The 26,194-nt window shown below is 44.7% G+C and overlaps 1 protein-coding gene across 2 annotated transcripts in view; it reads right to left on the bottom strand.

The window, feature by feature from the left end:
- The window catches only part of plpp3 (phospholipid phosphatase 3), a 32,860-nt gene extending 6,942 nt beyond the window's left edge, over positions 1–25,918 (bottom strand). Inside the window, exons 1-6 of one of the 2 annotated variants that reach the window (XM_078259643.1) lie at positions 25,701–25,918; positions 11,019–11,173; positions 7,967–8,059; positions 5,295–5,482; positions 5,132–5,189; positions 1,494–1,670 (exon numbers count right to left, since the gene is read on the bottom strand). In XM_078259643.1, coding sequence (XP_078115769.1) covers positions 1,494–1,670; positions 5,132–5,189; positions 5,295–5,482; positions 7,967–8,059; positions 11,019–11,173; positions 25,701–25,839 — 810 coding nt within the window. In that variant the 5' untranslated portion in view covers positions 25,840–25,918. Of the gene's footprint in view, positions 1–1,493; positions 1,671–5,131; positions 5,190–5,294; positions 5,483–7,966; positions 8,060–10,490; positions 10,649–11,018; positions 11,174–25,700 lie in introns of both variants that reach the window. The other variant, XM_078259642.1, reaches the window with a different exon arrangement.
- Between the last annotated feature and the right edge of the window lie 276 nt (positions 25,919–26,194).

Raw genomic sequence — 26,194 nt, 5'->3', positions numbered from 1 at the left:
GTGAACTCGTAACTTGAACTACATTTCAAACTTTAGATTTAGAAGAAGAATGACTGCACACTTGCTAACTTCTAAGATCTGAAGATGTTCACACTTTGATTTAGTACTTCCTGCTGGCTTTTCTGAAGCACACAGGCTCTATACCTCCCGCCTCCACTCATCTCCTGTCAGGTCCTTTCTGCTCCGCTGCTTATTGAGAGGCTGAAACAGCCGAGCTAAAGTATTCACAGATGTGTGTTTCTACTAAGACTGGGCAAATCAGAACGGGCGTCAGGGATTGTAAAACTAACCTCGCCACATTGATCGGCAGGGGTTTGATGTGGGGTGTGTACGCATGTGGAAGAGCTGAGTTGGATTGAACCCACGCTCATCCCGAGCCAAGATGTAGACAAGGCTCCTCTTTCCTGTCACTTCCCTCCCTTCGCTCCTCCTGCCAGATCTGCCCATTCAGAGATCAGGCTCATACTTTAAGCGTATTTCTAAAAACATTCTTTTTTTATTTTTTTTTTCCTTGTCAAAGCTGTCGTCTCAGGAGCTTTGCCCAGCTGGAGGAGCGCTGATTTTGCTTTACAATCTATTGTTACTGGCTGATTTCTGCTCATGGTCATAATCCTGGCATACAAGGACCCTGATGTGCTGTGTGTGTGTGTGTGTGTGTGTGTGTGTGTGTGTGTGTATTTTAGCTGTGCCAAGGTCTGCCTAGGCGCCACTACTAAGGTCTCGCTAAGTTTTATGAATCTTATCCTTTCCACGTTCATGACTTGGATCGTGTAGAAAGGTAAGGGTTGTGTGTGTGTGTGTGTGTGTGTGTGTGTCTGTGTGTGTGTCTTTCCGTACGTTTGCCAGAGGCAGCAGAGTTTAGCAGGGGCCTGCTGTGCTGATAGGACCAGAGCCGCCAAATAAAAAAAAAACCAAAATAATTAACAGCCTCATTCCTGTTTCAAAGGCTAATCCTCTCTCTCTTTAGCTTTCTTTTACACTCCCTCTATTTTCCCCTTGACACAAATTCAATTTTCCTTGGATCCATCTGGCTTAATGATGAGGGTTAGAAAAATAACTATATGTCACAAAAGTAGTGAAGTACAGAGTATGGATACACATACACACACACACACACACACACACACACACACACACACACACACACACACACACACACACACACACACACACACACACACTCCTGAACTCGGGCCTCAGTCCAAGCAATGTGTTATTTATTAAAGGGAATAAGATTCTCCTCACTTCCCTGCCTGCTCCGTTTCTCTTTTTCAGAAAAAGCAGAAAGGAGTAAAAAGTGAAAAGCAGGAGCTACGTATGTAGGGGCAAACTTTATTTGAAGGTTGGTCCGTCTGTAGGATCCCTAATGGTCAATTATAGAAAAGTATTAAGTTGCAAAAAGATGTATGCAGTTATGCTTTATCACTCATATCGTATTTTCATACAGTTTGCATGTTGAGCTTGTGTGTTTTGCGTGACATGAGTGCACTCACTATGCAGTAGGCCACCAGGGCTCCCTGCACAAAGCCTGCAAGGACATCGGTCGGGTGGTGCTTGTGGTCGGAGATGCGTGACAGGCCGGTGTAAAAGGCCATCATCAACAGGGTGAACTGGAGCAGCGGGCGGAGGAGACGAGCGCCACGCCATGAAAACCTGGACTGGAGATAGAACTGGGAGGACAGAGAGATAATGTTATGGATTTTCTTCATACGACAGTATTAAAATATGCAGTTATTGTGTAAATGCTCTGACATACAAAACCCGTGTATAAGATGTAAAACATGCATTATCAATGCGGCTGTCACTCATTTCTGATGCCTGTAATGAACCCTTACACACACACACACACACACACACACACACACACACACAGCGGGCTGGATACCTGCAGCGTGCATGCGTGCGTGTGTGTGTGTGTGTGTGTGTGTGTGTGTGTGTGTGTGTGTGTGTGTGTGTGTGTGTGTATTATTACTGTCTGAGAGGTCTAGACTGAATCAAAGTGGGCAGGTTGGCCAGGCCCGCAAAGAAACACATAATCTCTTCCACAACACACATTTGACTGCCTGAGACCCGGATGTGACTGATTCATGGTTCAACATCCCAGCTGTTAAAACATCCCAACCACAGAGAACCTCTGGAATATACACACACACACACACACACACACACACACACACACACCCTACCAGGAACATTTCAGCACTTTGTTGGGATGAACTCTCTACCCTCTATTAGAAGGTAATGTAAATAGGAGACAAAGCGGATGCACCCCCCACTCCGCCCGCAGCCAAAAACCATCTCCTGGGTCATGATAAAGTCTGAGAAGAGCCAAAACAGGAACATTTCAAGTCCAAGGCCACTTTCAGTCACTCGCACGAATGCAAATACATGCACAGTCTCTTTCTCTTTTTTATACACATACATGCACAGTGGTGAGATCAGCCCAGGTCCTTCAGACATCCTGTGTTCCTGCACCACTCATGCCCTAAACTTCCTGTCTCTCACACCCAGAGACAGAGGGGCATGGGAGGGCCAGCCTCAGCCAAGGTCTACCCAGCCCACACCTCCAGACTTGTGCCTTATAATCAGCTAGGCTAACAATACCCACAGACAGCCGCAGTGCCTCCCAGCAACCCCCGTCCACTACGAGCCTGTAGGTGTGGATGTAAAGCGCCCTCGCACTTCCTCTACGACACTCTTATCATTGTTCTTCTCCTCACGGAAGCAGAGGAAGCGATCCCTCCCATCCCTTCCTTCTTATGCTCTCCTCCCTGGTAGGGATGTTTAGACTTCAGGCTTCCTCCGCAGCGGTTCTCAGGTAGCGGGCCAGGACTACTGATAAGTACTTTTGTCTGACGTCCTGAAGCCGTGAACGCCAACATCTGAAAAACCCTTCAGACAACACCCTAAAACCTCTCAATTTTAAGCCAGCTTTGATGGAGGTTGAAGGTGAAAGAGTGAGCGCTTAGCCAAAAGAAAGAGTTACAGTGACCTGACAATCAACTTGGCCCTATCTGACTGGAGGACAGTGAGCAAACCCAAATAACCCATCCAACCCTGATTCAGCAGAAGCGTTGCACACATTTAAGTTAAGATAAGCGATTCAGAGGGTTTATGACCTTCTAAAATCTGAAAATGCATTTTGTCTCCTCTATAAATCCAACTTGGACTTAAATAGATTCCGGCATTTGTTTCTCTGACCCGAGCTGTCCTCCCACGAATTTGTTGTGCGTTTCGAATAAGTTAGATGTCAGGGAAAACAACAATAAAACACAACAGTAAACGGAGTCCCAGCAGATTCCCATGACAGATGGAGACAAGAGCGACACAAAGTCTGGTGGTTTCTAAAGGAATCCAGCTCATTCCAGTGAGATCTTCTCCCTCTGTCTCGGTGTTCAATAAAAAGGAAACGCACACAACAAAGTGAGAAAGAATGAGGGCTTGTTTTTACACTCCAGCCCCCTTCCCATGCTTTCCTTGGGTTCACACCACGCTGCGAGACAAAAGCATAGCTGTGGTTAAGACCACTTATATCACAAACAAACATTTGGGGTTTTATTTAGCCAACAATAGTGACAGTGGGCTCTGTAGGCATGAATAACCCACAGAAATAATCCAGCCCTTTGCTACTGGATGTGTGCACCTTAGACAAAACAAAAGATAGCTCATTAGGACGCATGAATGCACACACACACGCTTGTTTTCTGTGGCTGCGGTGTGGCTGTGCCACGTGCCAGTTATCTGGGTGCCAGGTTAGCTCCGAAGGCTGCGACGCTGAGAAGTCTCAGCTCAAAACCACATCAGTCGCAGACGCAGCACTCAGACGCGCTTGGCAGGAAATGAAGTCCTTCAAATTCAAAGTGTGACAATTAGCAGATGACTGTTGGGGGGGGGGGGAGCTGTGGGAGGAAGAGCGAGGTGACAGCCACACTGTGGAAATGACACTTTCACCCTGGTGAGCAACAAGGGAGACAAAAACGAGGGCCGAGGTTGAGAGGAAAGACACATTTTCTCTATCTATTATAATAATTGACATTATAAATGTCAATGTGAACAAAACTGACATTATCTGACATTATCCGTCAGTGTGTATTTGCCCTTGTGGACACATGAGAAACACAAGAAGACTTATTTAAGGTGACTACAAGAGAGAGGGAAATTCTATGAGTGATGGCAAAAACAAGAAAATGCCACAGATTCCTTTTTCCAGAAGGAATGCTTCCGTTGTGGGCTTTGTTTCAGGCTGGTTTAGAATTCCAAAACATTAACTACAAACTGTACATCCTCTCTCTTTCTGCACCAGCCTCCTCTGGCTGTGGTCCTGAGCTTGCCGCAGCTGGAACACTGGTCTCTGACTAGTGTGTCACTCTGTGGTCTGGATGCATCACATGTCCATTCCCTCTCTGCTTTTTATTCATCTCTTTTCCTTGGTCTGACCAGAGTGCAGCTGTAGGTTCACCCAGAGGCTGGGAAATACCCACAGCAAGCTCTCACTGCATGACAATACACTACAACACATCAGAACTTCAACAGTCAGCCACCTGTGAGAACCTGGACAACCTTGTAACCAAGCTTAGGGCCAGCAAGACCCAAAATATTGACTCCTTTTTTTTCCCCTCAGAGGAAGAGGGAGGAGATGATTGCAGAGCTATGAGCTGGCAATTGTCACACATTGTGTGTGTGTGTGTGTGTGTGTGTGTGTGTGTATCTGTTATTAGCCTGTTTGAAGCATGAAATGCCTCTAGGGTGCTAAGCCCTACCCAACACCCACAGGTGGAGTGAGAGGGAGGGAGGGAGAGACTGAAATGGGAGAGGACAGGAAGTGCACACACAGCTGCTCTGAAGAGAACAGGTGGAGTGCATCCATCCATCTCTCGGAGGAGTGAAAAAGAGAACAAAACTCCTCATAAACTGAGTGAGGAGATAAGGAGCAGAGAAGGAGGAGCAGTGGATAAGAACAATGTTTTTTTTCTGCAGCTGGTAAATCCCCAAATCAAGGCCCTGCCTTTTTTTTTCCATGACTCCCTGTACAATCTGTAAACCATTGTTTCTGTGGCTCTCAGCATGTGTGTGCTTGCATGAATGTGAGTGTGTTATGATGTATTTGCAAGAGTGCTGAATAGTCACTTACAGCCAGGTAGAGCATGGTAAACATTGAAAAAGAGGCATGTCCTGAGAAGAAGGATTTCCTGTGGAAGATCAAATATATCTTCAGTCAGTTTTTTTTTTTTATTTAAGGAGTATTTTTAATACATCATACTGTATATTAGTTTGTTATTGGTGTTTACACAAACCTGGCCTCCTGAACATCGCTCTCTGTGCCAGTGCAGGTATAGTTGGTGATGTATCCCAGTGAACAGTTGATGGTGGAGAAATCGGGTTTACACACATCTAAGAAGTGGGGCCTCATACGGCCCACTGACACCTTGGCAATGTCTGTAAATGACTGGCTGACGGCACATCCAAAGAGAAACACACCCATCTGCAAGATCACGCAATAATGATTAGACATAATACCAACGGCTGTCTATACTCATTGATCATTGGCTAAGCACCTAACTTAGTCCTGCCTCGCCTGTCAGGCTTTCCGTTCTCACTTGGCCCGTATGCAGTTTATAATGATAACGTGGCAGATTTATAACTCAAAATCCGTAGTCATTTCTCAAACAATTGGTCCTTGATTTAAGACAGTGGTGGACAAAAGCAGGCTTCCCATTTCTTGTCTGCGACCATCGTTTTTTTGGCTTAACAGATTTGGTGCCATGTCATTTCTCTGACGCTCCATTGTTCTGACCTCTCAATAACCCGAAAAATTCCCTTTGGTCCTACAGTCCACTAGTCCGACCACTATGGCCACGCCAAGACCCGCCCTTCAACAGAATTTATTGGCCAGGCGTCCATGCTTACGCATGGTAACGTAACCCCATTTGTACAGGTCTTATCCCCTGACCAATCGGCTATCCTAACCTTAACCACTCTAGGTCAAATGCCTAACCCCAACCAATGGAGCTGCTTCGTAGGGCGGGTCTTGCCGTGGTCATAGTGGGATTCCTAATTTCGCCACCAGCAGGACGTTGGACTAGTGGGCTGTGGGACCAAAGGGAATTTTTTCAGGTTATTGAGAGGTTGGAACAATGGCGTGTTGGAGAAATGTCCCCACAGATTTTACCAGCTGTAACTAGCTAGCTAATTAAGCTAACGTTAACGTCATGAATTGGTTAAAAACGCTGTGTGTGACTGATTTTTTTCACGTTTCCAGATTACTCATTTTAGGGGTTTTAAATTATGAAAAAGAAGTAAGATAAGACTATTATTTCTTTCAACATAAACCTGTTCAGCTGCTCAGCTTACATAGTTGGACAAGCAAGACAAAGGTGAGATTTATGTTTTCAAACTGTATGTGTCACTTTAAAAATTAAGAGTGAAAGGGCTTTTGGGATGAGGACTGACTGAAGTGTTGCTGATGGTGAATGTAACGCTGTCTCCGACATCCAATAGAGCAGGAAAAAGTTGCTAGCGTTAGCCTTCGCTCTGATGTATGTAGTAGCATCCAGGACGGGCGCCCACACAGTGAGGCAATACGACCCAGTGGGTGTGCTACGACTGTAGGTAGTAGGCTTGTTAGCCTAACATAATAACAATTGCAGCCTACATGATCGGACAAACGCAATATTTAATCCATTCCTTATACTTTGGCTCTTGTATTTTTGGTTTTGGCGAAGGAAAAAAAAGAAATCCTTATCCAAACTCTTTACATATCTCTTACGACAGCCCAGTTCAACAATCGATTCAACATGTGGAATAATAGAAAGTCTTAAGCTGCTTACACACCAACCAGACGGCCGACCCTCGGCAAAAAAGGCAGTTGGACTGATCAGTCTACCTGAGTTGATCAAAAAAATGCCTCAGAACACACCGAAGAGACGAGACGTAATACGTCTCCATAACAGCAGGCGGCGCTAATCTGTATTGTCGCCCAAAAATTAAAACCGGCAGATGACTGGACGAACTCGTCACGTGGGTCTTGTTTCTCCGGAGACTGTCATGGCAGCTTGTTTGGAATACGATCTCATATTGTACTAAAATAGTTCACAGAAACGTGTTTCTGAAAACATTTTAAGTGAGAAATAGGCCGTGCAGTTGCTGAATCTGTCTTCATTTCAGATCGACAAAGGTCAGTTTAAAAGATTTTCGTCAGATTTTGAGAGACTCTAGTCACGCTCATTCCGCTCCCCGTTTCCAGGTTAGCACTCTACCAATCAGATGGGTCATTTGAGTCCGACTGCCGACATGTCAAATCGGCCAAAATTAAGGCCGACGGCCCCTCGGACGGATGACGGCATGGGATACACCGAACAGACTCGAGTCACTGACCTCGCCAGACTGTCCAACAGCCGATTATCGGGTTGGTGTGTCAGCGCCTTTAGTGTGGTGTCTGCCAGTGTGAAATCACACACACTTCTGAGCCCCTGTACTGTACTGTGTCATGTGTGTGTAACTCATGTGATATTTTTGACAACAGGAACTAAAGCCATGGTGAGGCCACCGCAAAAAGTGTTACTTCTTCAGCTTCTATACGTATTCCTTAGCACTCATTTACAGTACATAAAAGTAGCAATATGCCACAAAACATCACCGCCGAATGTGAGATAACACTCTCAATACCTCACACATCACAATGCTGCACTATAGCACTAACTTACAACATATTTTTAGCAGTGTACTTATGTATATCTATCATATATTGTTTTAATATTATTATTAATCTACTTTTGTAAATAGCTGAAGTAAAGTACCTACAGTTTGTAATTAAGTACACTACTGGAGTGAATGTACTTAGTTACATTCCACCACTGATGTTTCTTTATTGTGTGCAGATTCTTCATATTTCTTTGCGTACGGAGAAAGTACAATTATGTATGCAATAATCTCAACACGTATTAAAGCACACTTATGGAGAGCTGACCTGCTTGTAGAGGGCTGCAACATAGGGATTCCCGACGAAAGACTTGGTTCCCTCGTGTAGTTGGTGAATCCTGAAGCATTCTCCAATCACAATCTACAAGAAAGAATTGTTTTTTTGAGATAAACAGGCGACACCAATCACAAATATAAGACATATTCTAGCTATGTGATGCTGCTGAATCCTACAGTTTTACAGTGGGCTTAGATGCAGATAACTACGCAGTAAAAACTGATAACGTTTGAGTGTGTATCATGCAGGAAATCTAATTTAATTCCAGACTGAAGTCACAGATGGAGTAGAAAGGATGTGTAAAGGACAGACAGGAGAGACAGAATGAGTGAGATCCACAAAAGAAAGACAAACATATAGAATGAGCATGGCCTGCCTTTCCCTCAGGCAGTTTTGTTGTAATGTGAGATTATTAATGAATCAATGATATGGTGGGGCCTTTTTATGTGGGATATGAAGGATAATGAGACAGTGAAGGCAAGGGGAAAAGGAAAATATGAAAACAAATTACCCAGACTTGGTCTATATCTCAGTCAGACTGACCTGACTTTGATATAAGGAGGATTTATATCAGGGCAATGGTCTGTTTCAAGGCTTAAGTAGAGTGAGAAACCCTGAATCCTGTGGTAATCCAGCCAAAAGGTTAGTGGGGTAAGTAGTGTTGGGGCCCTTGGAAAGACCTCATCTACACTGAGGGGGCTTACACCAAGCCAACCCTGGCGGCACGGACATGTCAATCATATCTGTACCACCTGGGGTATCTGATTGACAGACCGGCCGCTCTCCACCACTAACCACATCTCCCTTTCCTTCCTCTTTCCACACAAGGCTTCACTCTTCGGCCTACCTTCTCACCCAATCTCTCAGGAAAATATTTACCTGCCCATCTCTGAGCCAGCAAACACTCTGTGAATGCAAATAGCATTAAGACTTTAAAGGTGTGCGCATCTGCAGCTTAAGTGTTTCCCAGGCATCCTATCAAGTTAATAGAGAAACATAATGTTTGTGTATATACTTGTATTGTTTTGTGTATTGTTAGATCTTGCCTATTGGGTGGTCAGCTGGCAGGCTCACAGCCAGAAGAAACAAACATGGCGGTGTATTAGTGCGTGTGTGTGCTATTGTCAATGAATTTGTTTTGATCTAAGCTTAAGATTAGAACCACAGGAGACGGATACAGGACAGAGAAGTTTATTTGGGTTGTCAGCATTTGCATTCAAACCTCACCTTCCCTTCGCTATCTCCCTGGCTCGGCTTATTGCTATGTGTTTGGTTGTCTAAGTGCTGACAGGGCCTGTCATGGATACGGCAGGCCTGTCTGATCAGAGCAGAGGGCCCGAAAGGTGCCTGATGGGTTTATTTGGATCGTCAGTGAGTATGCTTATTGAATTCTATCTCGCTATTGCTAACTCTGTTTCTCACAGTGGAAATGTGGCCTGTCAGACATAGATATGTCTGACCAGCAGGACTGTTGGGATTCCCTTGCAGCGAAGATAAACAAGAGGCCCAACTGGAATCTGCTACCAATGCATGTATCGATGTATATATATGTGTGTGTGCCTGCATGAGTGAGCATGTGTGCGTTAAAGGAATGGTGTCAGCATGGCAGTAGACGCCACTAATGAAATACAGCTGTGCGAGACACGCCAGCTTTGCCCACACGTGAAAACATGTGAGGGAACTTTACTAACACAGTCTCCTGGTTCCAATGAGCAAGAGCTGAGCTGGTACAGCGTTTTGTGTGTGTGTGTGTGTATATGTGTGTGTCCACCAAGCTGGCAAGGAAAAGACTGCAAAGCGACGTCTCAGTCTGGGAACTTATGAGGGGGTTGTACCACAAAGAGTCTGGGGGCTGTAAAGATCATCTAGCCTGACCACGTGGCACTAATAATTGACATACACATGTTTCCACTAACAACCCGCCTCCAATCTGATGGCACTACACTGGAGCGATTCCCTCTCCAGAGCAGGAGTCAAGTCATGGGAATGAGGACTTCATGCTGTTGCTAACTGGTAGAACGCTTCAGGCTATCAGCGAGGCATGCGAGAGAGCATTGACACATACACCCGAAGTAATGTGCAGGGCACAGAGGGCATGGAGTCAGGGTGCAGGGATACGAGTGGGAGGTATGAGAATGGACCAGGAACTTGTAAAATCACTTTGGTCATTGGCATGCATGTGTCAGCACACACACAAATGTCGCTTTGGGGGGGCCTCTCGCCACCACTGACTCGCAAAAAAACAAATGGCTCGGATGACTCAAAGCTGGTACGGAAGAATAAAGTGTGACGAAGAAAACATTATAGAATGAAAGGGTAGGACATATAGAGCACATTTATAGCAAAAGGCTGGAGTATTTTAGAAAACGCTGCATGATAAGAAATCACTCAAACTTTTTTGATTTAGGGGCTATAGTGTGAAAATAATCAATTGGACTAAAGTAACAGTTAAAAAGAAGTGATTTTAAATTGGAGTCAAAGTAGCAAACAAAGGGAGGTGTAAAGGTCGACTTACAGAGAAGATGGCAATAAGAATGCCAACACCACAAAGCACGGCATCGCTAATGGTGTCTCCCTCTTTTCGGGGGAAGCGGATGGACTCGTCCGAACAGTAAAACCCGCGCTGGTACGGCTTTATGGTGCTAGTCTCAATGATCAGGAAAGGCAGGCTAGCTACAAAAGACACAAGGAAAGAGGGGAGCAAAGAGAGAGGAAGACAGGGAGAGAAGAAAGAAAGCACCAGGTCAGTGACACATAAACAGAAGAGAACAGGGGGAGCACAAGTAGCACGCTGGCACCGGGGGATCATGGGATATGGCAGAAGTGGGTGGGGCTTAAGAGTGTCATGCATGGTCCGCTTAGAGCGACAGAGTGATGGATTTCCAAAATCAGATGCCAACTATGATTTAAGATTACATCAACTTTTCTGATTGACTTTTTTTGTCACTCCTTCACAGCCACCATCATGAACCATCAGCCATCCCCCGTTTCTGCCTTCAGTGTTCCCCAAGGCCGAGGGCTCTTAGTGGGGGGGGGGACTTACGGACACCGCGGGCAGTGTCAACCCAACAGAAGTGAGCACTGAGGAGGGGACGGTGCTCTTCTTGTAGGGGTATTTGAGGCTGGAATCACTGCAGTAGAGACCCCTCTGGTATGGACGAACAGAGGTACGGTGCAGAACCAGGCTGGGCAGCATAGCTACACACACACACACACGAATGGATGTTTGAACCCATGCACACACACACACACACACAGTACATAAGGCTGACTCGCAGACACACCTAATACAGGAAAGCATACTGCATCATACAGCTAACTCCACTTACCTGTAAGCTGAAGAAAAAAAATATCACATTAAAACACACTTTAACAGTCCTTCACAGGTGCGTGTTTGAACTCACGCGAACATTAATCAGGATGTTTACTCAGCAAACCCCCTCCTGCTGCTCCTGTTGACAGTGTTTTTAGAGAATTGAGGTTTATTCTTCAGCATTAGGAGACCCCCCTTCCTTCCTGACAGAGCAAATACACACTGACATTCAGGGCTAGGAGTCCATTATTGGAGACAAAAGAAACCCACCAACACAGGTACTGTGTCAATACATTGTGAAAACTTTAGTGTTACGGATTGCAGGGGAAGAGAGTGCCATTCCAGGTAGAGTGTTGAAATGTATTTTTTTTTGTTGATAGAAACCATTTGTGTGAAGCTACCGCGCGTTAGCTTAGCATAGAGGCTGACAACAGAGACAAAAAACTGCTAGCCCGGTAACAAACTTCAGGTTTTTGTATGTATAAAACAAATAAGATTAAACATGTTAATTACTATAAGCAGATCTCATTTCCTATGGACAGAGCCAGACTAGCCGTTCCCCCTGTTCTCAGTCTTTATGCTAAGCAGTAGTAGCGATATCTACTGTACAAACATGAGTGGTATTAATCTTCTAACTCTCCGAAAGAAAGCAAATAACAGTGTTTCCCAAAATGTGGAGCTATTGCTTTAGTAACAGCTTTTGTGAGGATCTGGAGGAGCTTTGTACAAACTACCTCAATAACAAATGGACAGCTAGTGCTAGAAGTTGAATGCACTCATACCCACATATTATTCTGATGAAGGGAAAATACATATCTCCAGATCACAGTGCTACAAATGCAGGCGTGCAAACTCTGGCTGGGACTTTCCTTTAGAGATTTTAATATGTGTGAATACCAAGAAAAACCTAACTAAGCCCACCCAACTCTGGAACATTTTTATGCATGAGAGCACGTACGACTGAAGTAGTTCATAAATGGAGAGCGCTCAAGGCACAAAAGGCGTCCTGAAGACCCACACACGGACACACCAACATATACATACAACATCAGACTGCACAGAAACTACTCCCACGGGCGGTTCATGCGGTGAGCTCACATCACAGCCATTTTTGACATGTGGGTCAAAGTCAGAAATCTACTCCTGAATGTTCCTTATGCGGCTGAGAACCGCGGCCGTTGTCTCACCAGTGCTGGGAGAGAGAGATCGTGTTACTGGTCTGTCCTGAAAACCCATAGCAGTCACCATGAAATTCTTAAAGACCTCAAAACACACTTTCTTATGCATTCTTGTAGACACACACTCAAGGCTCCTGAACGTCCACGCTGTGACATCTACTCCCACTTGAAAGAATAAAGTGTTGTCTCAGGAGTCCATTTTCATATGGCTTAATAGGAAAATTTTGCTTTTTTTTCATTTTATCCTTCCTTTTGCATTAATATATGTGGTGGTGGTGGTTTTTGGACCATAGGAAATTATCATTTTGAAAGCTGTCTCCAAAAAATTAAGCTTTTAAAAAGAGGTTAAGAATGGACTTTTAAACTCAAATATAATATGGACAACATTTTCTGTCCTTAAACTGAAGTGCTCAAAAAATACTCCTGTGAACGTCTAGATTACCATGACAACTGGGCATATTTTATCTGCTGATGACGATCAAGCGAAATGATCTAAAGCTCTACAACAACTTCTAAATGGACCCTGAGGTGAGAAGGTTTTGTCCAGTGCTGATTTAAAGTCTCAAGAATAGTGCTGGCACCATCTTCTTCTCCGCGACTGGACAAAACAAATCTACTGAAAGCCGCTAAAATGGCGTAAAGAGTCAAATGTTTCTATTGTTTTGTTGTTTCACTGAATGGAAGCAGACTGTCTCTTTCTCTCCAGTGGTTGGCAGAGGGCAGCAGATGGGATGGTCACTGAGGCACACACCTGCACAAACAGGGTGCAGCGCCAGGCCTGGACAGGCTGCTGGTGGGCCCACATAGGGCTGGGCCAGGCTTTGGTGGTGTCTGAGAACCACACTGTCCACACAACAGGCAGGGTTAGCTTTTGGGTGAGCCTGTTCACACAGAGTTATACACGGGCAACATGCATTTTTGTTTCTGTCTTTTAGCGTAATGCCCCTAACTTGTGATGATGTTTAAACACAGGGAGAACCCCCGTGTGTTAAGTCCTTGTACAAAATGACTTCTGTTGGGTAAACACTCAGCTGAGGAAAAACACTTTTTCTGCATTGGTATCATGATTTCGCTCACGCCAATCTCTAGCTTTCCATTTTCTCCTTCCCTCCGTTTCTCCATCCTTCCACTCTGGCCTACTTGTGGAGAGGGGATTCACATGCTAATGAGGAGAAGTGAAAGGAGGTCATGGGCTTAACAGACAAGGGAAACACACAAATACACACACACACGCAAACTGGCGCTTAACGGCTAAACCGATCGGAGAACACCGTGAAAAACCTCAGGCGCTATCCAGCTGAAAGACAGAAAAAGGAAAGTGAGAGCAAGCGATTGAGTACTCAACACTATATATTGAGAATTTATGAAAGCCTCTCTGTCCGCACACTGCCCAGCCTTGAGATGCCAAGCTGTTTTGTGCTGACACCCCCACCCCCCCCATGCCATCTCCCTGAAAACAGCCTGGTATGTGGGCATACCACAATCAGTCCATGAACCTCTCTGCACAAGCTAAGTCTCACTCCAGCTCCAACCCTACTGCCTCATCGGCAAACAACGGTGTAAGGAAATATGACCTCTTTAACAGAGCTTCACAGGGCCCACTGACCCAGAGAGAGAGGAAGAGAGGGGAGTGTCAGAGGAGGGAGCGATAAAAACATAAAGGGAAGAAAAAGAAAGAGGTGGGCTGGGCTGTTGGCAAATGCCTGTGGTGCGTCAGTGAATTAAAAAACAACTATTTTACAATCTCTGTCATGAGGTCTGTAACTCAAACCCTCATTGAAGAAGGAGGAACACCTGTTCTGCTTGCAAACAGTCCTACTTTATACTTCCACTAGCGACACAGAGGAACCTAAATGCAACATTTTTTGTATTATGTCAAACTATTTTCCCCCTTTGTTTGGATGTTTTTGCCTTGCTGGAGAGGTTGTGTGTTCCGAACTCTTAGAGCCAATAAGACTATCAAGCCACGGAGGTGCTTTTAAATGGCTCAAACAGGCGTCTGAGAATAATTGGAGCCTAAAAACCCCTTAATGGAGAGGAGGGGGAAGAGAGAGGGAGGAAAACAAAGTATGGAGAATGCAGCAAGAGAAAAACACACATCCTAAGTGGGTGGCTTGGCGAGTTTGGGGGAACAGTTCTATTTGTCTTATCAGATCCTGTCATGCATTTCTCTCTTTGAGTCTATGAGGAGAACCGCTGCGGAGTCAGACCACTAAAGACTACTTACCACAGGTCAGAGAGAGAGAGAGAGAGAGAGAGAGAGAGAGAGAGAGAGAGAGAGAGAGAGAGAGAGAGAGAGAGAGAGGTATTTCTTTGGCTGGGTAAATCAGTCTTTATATGCAGAGGTCATGGCGAGGCCTTTGTGTGTATGTGTGTGTGTGTGTGTGTGTGTGTGTGTATGTGTGTGTGTGTGTGTGTGTCTGTGTACATATTTTTAATCCGTAAATCCGCTCACATGTTCATGCTTTAGTGCATGCTAGAAATACACAGTACAAAAGTATGTTTGGTTTGCGTGCATATGTTTATACGTTTCACGTTCTATATGTAGCTCGCTGTGCATGTGTGCGCGGGCACATTTGTTTGAGTGAGAGATTATCCAGCCGGCGCCCGTTTTAATTGAGAGAGTTAAATTTGGTTAGCGCTTAGATTAGCAGGACTAACACAATCTGGCTTTTACATTTCCCACAGACACAAAAGGAAAGAAATGTGTTTCTTTTTTCGGTTTACTACAGAGTGAGAAATAGTTTGCATTTTCATGCATTTCAACAGTGCTAATTAATATCAAGTCCAAAGTCCCTGTGTCCTGCAAGGTTAGGATCAGCGGTCTATTATTTTCTCTCATCTTATCAACGACTGTACTTGCCAAAACAGGAAACAATAGCTATTCTTAAGGCAGCTAATGCTCTGCGGCGATCAAAAGGTTAATTCCCCTTGACATGCCACTAATTTCCATGTAAAGCAACACCTGCGGATCTGCAGAGACTGTGGGGGCAAGCTTTCCGTTCTCCCATGACGCTCTCCCCTTTCTGGGTCTCTATTGACATTTTAATAGCATTCATGGCTTTCAGGAGCAAAATCTGAATGATATCGTGATTATGGTGAGCGAGCTGGAGTGTCAGCAGTCAGTGTGAGAGGTGAATGGGAGGCGGAGCGGGGCAAAGGAAGACGTATTGTGGCCGGCTCTAATGGAGGATTTCCTCCTCCTGTCTCTCATGCACCCCAATTCAGAGGAAGGTTAGAGAGTGCGGAGGCCGAGGGCGACTCGACTCCATTGACTGGCCGGTCAATCAATCAGACTTTGTCTTCTCTTCTTCTATGAATTTTCTCACTGCTCTTCAACAATTCAGATGGCTGAGCATGGCTGTTTATTAAACTTCAGTGCTATTTGGTACCTACCAAAAATGTTTTGAACGTTTCTAAAAGAAAATCTCCAAAACCGGCATTCAATATCTGGTTAGATCCGTCACATATCCTTTTTGTTTATTTTTTGATATCATATAGTTCCTGATTTAAGCAATCGGGAACCATTTAACCAATTTTGAAGGATTTAGACTAAGTTCATGTATGGCTGCTTGCGTTTAGACAACATTTGGAAACGTTGGCTTCTTTTGTTCAAAGAAAAAAAAGGTTTCGTTGAAAAAAAGTTTTAAGTTTGTGAATAGTGTGTGCTGAAAACAATTAATCGCTCAACAGGATATATTGCGAACTGCTTTAATAATGGAATAATCTTGAATATCTTTGGGTTTGGGAACTAAAGCGAACCATTTTAAGACACCATCTTGAGCTCTCAAAGATTGTGGGGCATTGTGGCATTTTTCACTATTTTCGACATTAATTAAAAGCCCTATTTCTGATGGACTACCCAAACACAAAAATATGTTTAAAATGTATTCCTATCTTTTAATCCCTTTACGTCATAATTCATCTCAAGGAACAGACCTCGCCACAAACCATGAAACAACCTGATCTGTGTGTATGTTATTTTTACAGAGAAACCTGGCTAATATGTACAGATCCATTACCTTCACATTTCTATTTTAGGTCAATCCCAGATCTGTTGAGGAAACGTTTGACATCAGTTCAGGCTCCACATCCACACACACACACCCTGCATCACAACCTATTCACTAAAAGACACTCTAAAGTGGCCTACATGGCTAAAAAAAAAAGTTTATTTGATGTTTGTGACTCTGTGTGTATAGAGACAAACAGACAGAGAGAGTGTCCTTGTTCAATGACTTGCATTAGCAAGCCCTCTAGTCCATTAATTGGAATTGCCCTCTTCCAGCAACGAGTCACAGCGTAATTGCAGTGTGTGTGTGTGACAAAGATTCACATTGTGTGTGTGTGTGTGTGTGTGTGTGTGTGTGTGTGTGTGTGTGTGTGTGTGTGCGCGCGCTGTTTGAGTGTATCTGATAGGAACAAGGGATCAGAGAGAATGAGTGGCTCAGTGCCAGGTCCACTTGTTGGTGGACATTGTTCTGCCAAAACGAGGACAGGTGAGCACGGAGCTGGCTCCGTGGCAACAGCAAGGGTCTAAAAACATTGGGAAGGTTTCTATGGAGATATTCTACATGCAATATGCTAATAAGCCAAATCTTAATGATTAACATTAAAATTAGCTTGTACTGTCATTCTCAACCTCAGTCTTAATGTACATCTTAACATTTAGAAGGGGCACGCACGCACGCGCACGCACACACACACACACACACACACACACACACACTTATCAGCATTCAACTAAACATTGCTGTGACTTCTGGGGGTTTTAAATACAGCCTGCCAGGCAGATGCCTTAGATGTCCATCCAACTCTACACAGTGTCACATAGTTCACTTTATATGCAGGTCACTGAAGCCACGAGTATGTGTGGCCTTCCAGACATTTGGGATTAGAGTGCAAAGGTTAGCTGAGGTTCATGACAGGCTCTGTAAGTAGCTTAAAAGGGCCAAGGGTCAAAGGTAAGGGATGTGACATAGATCTAGGATTATACTGTAGCATACAGGAGCATCAGCCACTGTTACACTGCCTATTACATCTGTGAGAGTGTGTGCCTGCGTGTGTGTGTGGCTATGTGGGTGTTACAGTAAAGTAGATTACTGTGGTTCCACTAGCAACTTCAGCGAAGCCTTTCTCAACCATTTTTAAGTTGTTGACCACAAAGGGCTTTAAAAATGCTTGCGCAATCCAAATAAACAAACTGGGCTCTGTGAAAAACCACCCAGGCTTTATCCATACGCCTGATCGCTGTTTAGGGAAATATACATTTATAAAAACACATGCATGAACATGCACACAGTTACACTGCAGATGTTTGGCCCTAGATATCACTTCTTTGTTTCCACAAGCTGCTGATGTGTCGCACACATGTACAAAGCTCACAAATACACAAACACACACACACACACACACACACACACAGGAGTGGCTGAGGTCAGCAGAGTGGTGCGCAGAGTGAATCCCTGTCCTTTTTCACCCTCTGTGTGAATACTGCAGTGGCCGGGGGGCCGCTGGCTGAAGCATGTGCTTACTCAGAGAGATTTTTATTCACAGGAATAAATGCCCTTTTACACACAGGCGTCTGTTGGGACACTCTCTAGGGGACTTTTACCAGCAGGCACCTGCGAGGGCAGCCTCTGAATGCTGCTGCTGCTGCTGCTGGCTCCGTGTTGCTGTTGGCTTGTAAGCACATTTGAAGAGATGTTGGATTTCAACACTGTTTTGTAGGGAAATCAACTCTGGTCCATAATAGCGGGTAGAGGATATTTATAATGTGTTTTAAAAAAAAAACAATCTGTTACAACTCAATCAAGACCATCCTAATGCTTGGCTGCACTGTCAGTTGAAAAAGGAGGACGGACACACAGCTGCTCCATTGAAGGGAAACTTGAGCAGAGCCCAGGGACCAGATCAGGCTATTTGGCTGGTTGGTTGGTTGGTTGGCTAGCTGGGCGTTTCTCTGCTGTTGCCATAATGGCATTATTACCCCCTGGGACAAAAGCATGGCTGCGGAGAAGAGGGCTGTGGAGTCTTTGAAACCTGACGCCTCTGTCTGGATTAATAATAATCTCCTAAACTTCACTCACTACATTCCTCCTTTTCTTGTACTCCTTGCCCTCATCTGCTCCTTAAATATCCTGCTCACCTCTGCACACATCATGGGCCGTGTGTATCAGGAAGACAATTAGGTGTTAAATCGGACCAACAGTGTGAATGCTCTTAGTATTAGCAGGGAGCCTCTTCTCTGTATGTAAACAGGACAGGGCTCAGTGGCTGTGGAACAGATAAGGCCTGCGCCAATAAAGATGCTGAGCTGATTACTGCGCAGCTCTGGCCACAGCTGAGCAGATAAGCACCACAGCTCACAGTCCGGTCAACAATACCGCTAGAAGCAGCGCCAGCCATAAACCACTGACAGATAATCAAGTGGCCTTGAGTGCCCAGCGAGGAGGGTCTCTCAGTCTCTCAGTCTCTACCTCATTCACTTTTTCCCCTCCCTCCCTCCAATCCATCCTCCTTCTGTCTGCCACCGGCCTATTGGTCCTCGTTAACGAAACAAAGAGCGCTGAGATGCATCAAAAGGGGTATTGTTCTCAGTGAAACAGTGAAATCTCCCTGACCCCCAACCCCCCCCCCGCCCAACTCTGGATGCGCTCAGCATGTGCACACACACAAATACAGAGGATTGTAGCGGGCAATGTAGTTAAGAGAAAGTGACAGACAGAGGGGCCTGTGTAACAGCAGGGAGGAGGCCCGGGCGAGGACAGTGTGGTGGAGCAGAGAGATGTAATGAGGCCTACAGCTATCAGCCTGCTGGCTATGATGAAGCACTGCTGTGTAAGATCATTCTGCCTCTGCTCTCATTTACATTCCACGCTAGTAGCATTGTTGTTTGTTTTTTTAAGCTGCTGATCCCATGGTAATAAGTAGAACTGCATGTAATGTAACCATCTAGAATGGCCAAGTGCTGATTCATATGATCCTAGAAAGACAATTGTATAGGAGCGTGAGAAAACCTTGTGTAATGGACAATCAGGCGTCTATGGATAAGCTCATTGTCTACACACAAAATATTCATTTGCAACACCCGCCCAAAAATTCAAACACAAGCTTAAACACATGCAGGGAAGATTGCTTACAAAGGTTTATGGTAGGGTACAGCCCAGTAATCCTGCTTTATCTAAATAAGCAGTTTGAGGGTGTTTACCTGCGAGGGGATATAATTGTAGATGAGAGTGTAGAGAGAGACAGGGGAGACAGACGCTTTACTACACTATTGTTGTCAAATTGTAAGCTACAAGCTGTTGTTCATCTATTGTCAGTTGTCAAGTTTAGTCTTTTATTGTGCAATTTAATTGTTTGCTAGGATGGGGACATTGGGGGAGAGAGTTCAAAGAAATCAAAGAAATGAATGTGTCTGTTTTTGTGTACCCGCGTAACAGAGCCACAGTCACATCAGTCAACCTGAAGCCTTCGGCTTGCCCACGGGAACCACATGGGACACACACAAACGCACACAAGTACACATCGAGCCTCAGATGCCTCACACATGCCACCCACACGCACGCAATGCAGATATAAGCGTGCGCATACATAGACTCTTTCACCCTGCAGGCCATAGAGTCCATCTAATGACAGCTCTGGGCGCTCCCTCTGCCTTATAAACCCCCCATGGGACACACATGCACACGCTCACACCCACACAGCTCTAATAGCAGCCCTGCACAGACATAAATCCCAGGGTTTGTCATTTAACTCATGCACCAACAGAAACATGTCACAGTGACGGGCTGGAAATGTTACACACACAGGTCTGGCCGCAATACCACCGCTACAAAAATATACGTCGTCGAAACAAAAGTGCACACTTAAAATGACTTACATTCTTTAAGGATAAGTAGCCCTATGGCCATGACTGTCCACTGATCTTTATCTACATGATCCAATGATGGTCTTCTGCCAGAGGACCCTCCTTACCTTCTTAACAGCCCTGACCTCGCCTCGTCCTGCAGCCATAACATAAACACACACACCGCAGCCCACCACCGGCCATGGTGACCTAATGACCTTATATGACAAACGGAAGAATAGACTGACAAGGAGCATCAACAGTGGGACATTATGTGGGAAAGTGGGAAAAATACCAACAACTTCAATGCATCTCTTCGATAGATACTCCTCATAGGCGTTTTGGGAGCTTGCGACAACTTAATGGCTACTAGTACATAGGGATGTAAATGGCTTGTTTCATCACAATATCATATTAGATCGATTCATTGGTAGAGGTGTGACGAGATCTCGTCCCACTATTAAAAATGTGACGAGACATATCGTCGAGGTAAAAAATGGTCTTGCGATATCGGTCACACGTGCAGAGCAGCCGCCAGTAGACAGAGTCTGACCTGGTTGGTCTTAATAATACATCTGGCTTTGAAGATGAGCTTGGACCTTTAAATTAGCATAGAAGATCCCCTGTCCTTTCGCCAAAGTTGACTCGGAGTTCACTTTTGGAGTTGCGATTGTACAAAGCTGCCGGTAAAACCCAGCGTTAGAACGTTAGAGGGTACGGCCGCTCTCTCTCTCTGTGTGAGAGTCAGAAAGCAAAACCTAACTTTACTTTTAATGATACTAAACAAAGAGAAATGATCTCTTTCCTCTTAAATGGTCATGAATCAATACAAGAGCAGCCTACCTCCTTTTTTACTGCTGCAATGAAACGCTTGGTTACATTGTAACCTTGGTTCTCCGAGGAAAGACTATATTTCTAGATTATGTTTTGGGTATTTCGGGCCTTTATTTGCCTAGGACAGCTTAGACTTGAAAGGGGAGTGAGACGGGGAAAGACATTCAGCAAAAGGCCGCAGCTTGGAGTTGAACCCGCGGCCGCTGCGTCGAGGAGCGAACTTCCACATAAGGGCACCCGCTCTACCAGGTGAGCTAACCAGGCTCCCCCAGTTGTATTTCTTAATTGAAGTTTTCTTTAAAATAGTGTTAAAATCTCATCTCGTTCTCGTGAACCCAATCTCGTGTGTCGTCTCGTGAGCCTCGTGAGATTTTTTGAGCTCTTACAGATATTCAAAAGAAAAATAATTAATTTTTAATACAAAGAATCAAAATAATAAATAAGTCCCACATTGCATTTAACTGCGGCGATATGAATCCATGCAGTTGGCTTGTTTACCAATCAATCAATTTATTGATCTATATCGATGTATCGTAACACCCCTATTAGCAGAACATGATCTATTTTGTTTATAACACCTAAATTAGTGATGCTGGACGTGGCAGACTTGGCGTGTTTTCCCCGCACTTCATTCCATCTCTCTAAATCTAGCCTTGTAGTCCAGAGCATTTCTCTTCTCAATCAGCTCCTGCCCCTGAACAGACAGACTCGTGCAGATCTCTGGAGAATATCTGCCCTTAGATTAAGGTCTGCAGTTTTGGATTAGAGCCTGTGTTTGGGTTTGTGTGTGAGTGAAGGCCTCTCACTCGCTGTTTGATTATAGTTTTTTACTAGACACGTGGCAAAAAACTTGTCGTGCCTATCTTGTTGTTGTCTAGCAGATAAGTTACTTTCTAGGCATACACTAAACTAACCACATCTTATTGTGTTTAAGTATTTGGCTACCAAAGCTCCTTCATGCCATTTCTCTCCATTAGTCAAAGCCAGTTAAGAAGAGGGAAGAGGGAGCAGAGAGGGAAGGAAGGGGGGGAAAGAATGGAAATGGGCTGAGAGGCAAAACGAAGAAAAAAAATGGACAGGATTTCATTTCACAACCACACCTACCTCCGACCGACACTACCTTTCCGTTTCCCACCCTTTCCTGAGCACCACTATGCACATACACACACACACACATAGTGCCCCCAGGTTCACTCACTCCCAAAATTGCACCAGATGTCACATCAAGAGTCTTTGGCCAAGACACTGCAGCCAGATGAAGAATTTCAGAAATTCTGGAAAATATTTGTAGAGCGGCTCAGGATTGAAGTGGCTGAGGCCTGGAGAGGTAGAGGTTAAACCTCTCCAGCTTTAATGAGGGGCTGTGTGACTGACTGCTGTAATGCTATAGCAGCTAATGGAGGAGTTGAGGTAGAGCCATATTGGGTTAATGCTCAAGGGCCAGTTATGAAGCTGATTCCCCGGGGGCCAAAAGGTTACACTCCTTTCTGTTGCTAATTAACAATGTCCACGTCTGTCGCTTGTGGAAACTCACGTCACCAAACACCTGACTGTATCCCAGATCAGAACGGATAGCAAGAAATCTGAGAAGCTAATGGAAATAAGGCAATCTGGTGCCTAATATACATGAGTGGCTGGTCACTATAGCAACACCCAGACAGATCTTGTGGAGCTTTTCAATTAGCTCACAGGACTGAAAGTCAACGGAGCCAGTCCTGGACAATCCATGTTTATATTCTGTAAAAAAGCCCCCTGCAGCTCTTATTCTGAATGGCTTCCAAACCTAGACAGACACTAATGCAGGCTCCCAAGCAAACACAATGCATTATCTCATTTGCATTGTGAAAAACCTAATCTGGGTTTAGGTAAGGCTACTTTTAGAGGTATGCTTTCCTGAAAGTTTTCACAATAAACATCCACTTTTAACTGGATGATAGCAGGCTATAGGACAGCACGTAGCCATGTACAGGAGCACATGCGAGACAGAGAAAAAGTTAAGAATGACATTCAGTCTGCGGTTTGTGTATTTATAGTGAGTGTATGGCGTTTGTGTGCTCCTTATGGCGTCGCTAAATCAACTCTGCTGCTCACTAACAGTGGAACCCGAGCCAAAGTGAAATCAGCAGATGCTTCTTGGGCTCAGCTGCCAAAACGGTACGTTGCAACTCTGGTCTCAGCAGTTGAGTGCTGGGTGAGAGTGTGTGTGCATACGTTTTTTCCATCACCATTCTGATCCTGCTGTTTTATGCATCATGATTAGCAGAAGCAACAAAAGGAGGGACCCCTTTTTTAGTTGAGGGTACACATGTGTTATAGATGGCCTCAGATGTCCTTTATGCAAACACAATCATTAGCCGTGCCTGAGGGGTGTGTGACTGTCGGGCAGATTACAAAAGTGTCACTTTAATGTGTGTGTGTGTGTGTGTGTGTGTGTGTGTGTGTGTGTGTCTCTAGCAGCAGCTGGCAGATAGGAACTAATTAAAGGTAACAAGATATTTATGCATTAGCTGTATAGTGTACACTACTCTTTTCCGACGTGCACACAGAGAATTCTTCGGAGCCCTCTACACACCCGCATTCCTCATTCAGCTTCCCCTAATAACCCCCCCTTTCTCCTTCTCTCTTTTAACCCCTCCACCCACTGTAACACCCCCACCAAACCACTAAAGTGGGCCAACCAATCACCACAGAGCAGCCAGATTTTGTTTAGCATGACAAAGAAGAATCTGTGTGACCATTCATGTCGGTGTGCTTACATGCATTGTGGTGTGTGTGTGTGTGTGTGTGTGTGTGTGTGTGTGTGTGTGGGGGGGGGGTTCTTCTTACATGGCAGAGAAATTTTACCAGTGAAGGAAGTTGGTTTATGCAGGAAATTCACTCCACATGCGCTCAAAGCTCATCTACATTTATATGGGTGCAGATGAAACAGTGTATCTCTTTCTGAGGTTCTTTAATAGGCAAACCAATATAAACCCAATGGAAAACTTTGCATCTGTCAAGCAGATCTGCTTCTACTACACAGCATGCAGGACAATGTGGAGTTAATCTGCACCATTGGTAACATCCTGGGTGATAAAATCCTGTTCCTGTGTGGCGGCGATGTCACATATTTTGTTGCTACTGTTGATGCTTTCGTTTCTCCATATAAAGAGGTTGGTGTGGCTCCCACCTGCTCCTCTAATGCCTGGTCAGCCACGCGTCCTGCCTCTCCATCGCTCGCTCTGTTAGATTGGAGAGGCATTCCCCTGCCACAACACATGCTTAAGCAATTATTCCATGCAGTCCCCTGGTCAGAAAGGGAGAAAGAGGGCTTGATAGAGAGCCAGAGAGAGAGAGAGAGAGAGAGAGAGAGAAAGTAATTTGAAGTGGAGTGATCCGGGGCAGCTGGCCAGGGATTTGCAGGGTTCTGGGAGAGAATGTGTAGAAGTAAAGTGCAACTCCCATAATCCTTTTCTATAAGAGCGAAAGGAGAGACGGAGGGATTGAAAACAAAGAAAAGAGAAAGGGGGGCCACTGGAGCTAGAAACTAAAAAAGGACTGGGCTACAGCGACAACAGCCAAAAAACAAACCAGCTATCAAAGCAACACACATAAACACTGCACTCTGAATCTGGACTGGGACGCTAGCGGAATAACAAGTTAGGAACTCACACACACACACACACACACACAAACAAGTTGCATGTTGGAGCAAATCAGAGCAGTGAAGACCACTTTGATCAGCTGAGGATCAATACCTCAATTACACTTTGACAAAACATCGCTCTCTATGTACGGCCAGCTCTGGTTGAAATGGCACCTCTGGAGCTTTTTTTTTTAGGGTCAGATGAACAGGGTTAGGAGGGCACAGCAGGGGTGTCACGGGCTATTTCAAAAAGGGCAGGTTACAACACTTCAAAACATTTATGCCCTCAGGCATGTTGGCAGGCACCCGGAGCATCAATTGATCAGGTCCCAGTGATGCTCTGTGGACTTTGAAAATGATCAATACATTATGGAATGACAACATTTTCATCTTGCTGTCTCAGCTGAGAGTAGCCATACACACGTGTGTCAAGTCAATCAGCAGAATGCCAAAGTTGTTTTTGTATTGATTGATACCTACATTCGTTATTGTGCCAGCACACGCCATGTCTGGGTTCTTTCACTGTGAGATTGTACAGTATAAAGTGTGTATGTATAACAATCCGAAAGCCTGAAATGTTGAGTATTGTCAGTGTTTTGTGCTGCGCGCTTCCCCCGGCATGGGGTGGTGTGTTGGAACTGGATGATAAGGGGATGTTGCAGATTAAGTTGTCTTGTGGTGACAGATAACAGGCAATACTTTTAAAACGATAAGCCTTTTACTGCCAACCATTAGAAAGCGCGGGCCCTGTTTATTTAATTATTGTTTCTGCTGTTTTGTGTGTGTGTGAATCCAGAGTTTAAAGTATAGGCTACTGACTGACTCCTGGTAGTGGAGTCCAAATCAGCTGATGTTAGCCAACAAAGTAAACAATTCAAATTATAATACAGACCTTACAGCCTCAAACGTATTCACAGACTTACCAAGTAGAAGGCAGAAGATGTCGAGCGCTATTAGCAGCTTCTTCTTACTGTTGTCAACGCCGTTGTTGTTATTTAACGTAGAGGTTCCTCCGTTCCTTGTCTCTTGTGCCATTGCTTTCTCATACATGTACTTTTGCATTTGAGAAGTCCCCCGATTCAGCTCAAAATCCCACACCACGCGCTAGGTGAAGAAAGTATGTCAGGTTCTCAAGTCCTTTTAAAAATATGTCATGCAACGAGAAACAAACTTCCCAACTCGGAGGTCTCGAAAAGTTTCAGATCTGCTGATGTTGTCTTGTGATTCGATTTTACGAATAGTTCTTTCTTTCTCTTTTTTTTTTTAAATAGTATTGAGTATTATCTGGTGAACGGACCCGCGCCACGGACTCAAGAAAGAAAAGTTGCCTCCGCTCGAAATGAATGAAAAGCCCGCTCCCCTTTTTATCGCTCTTGGTTCAAAGAACTTGGGAGTGAGTGAGAATTGCGCTGCGCAT

This window comes from Sander vitreus, chromosome 9, assembly GCF_031162955.1.
Source record: "Sander vitreus isolate 19-12246 chromosome 9, sanVit1, whole genome shotgun sequence".
Taxonomy (NCBI): domain Eukaryota; kingdom Metazoa; phylum Chordata; class Actinopteri; order Perciformes; family Percidae; genus Sander; species Sander vitreus.
Note: the sequence above shows the minus strand (reverse complement) of the source record. Positions and strands in the feature narration are given on the sequence as shown.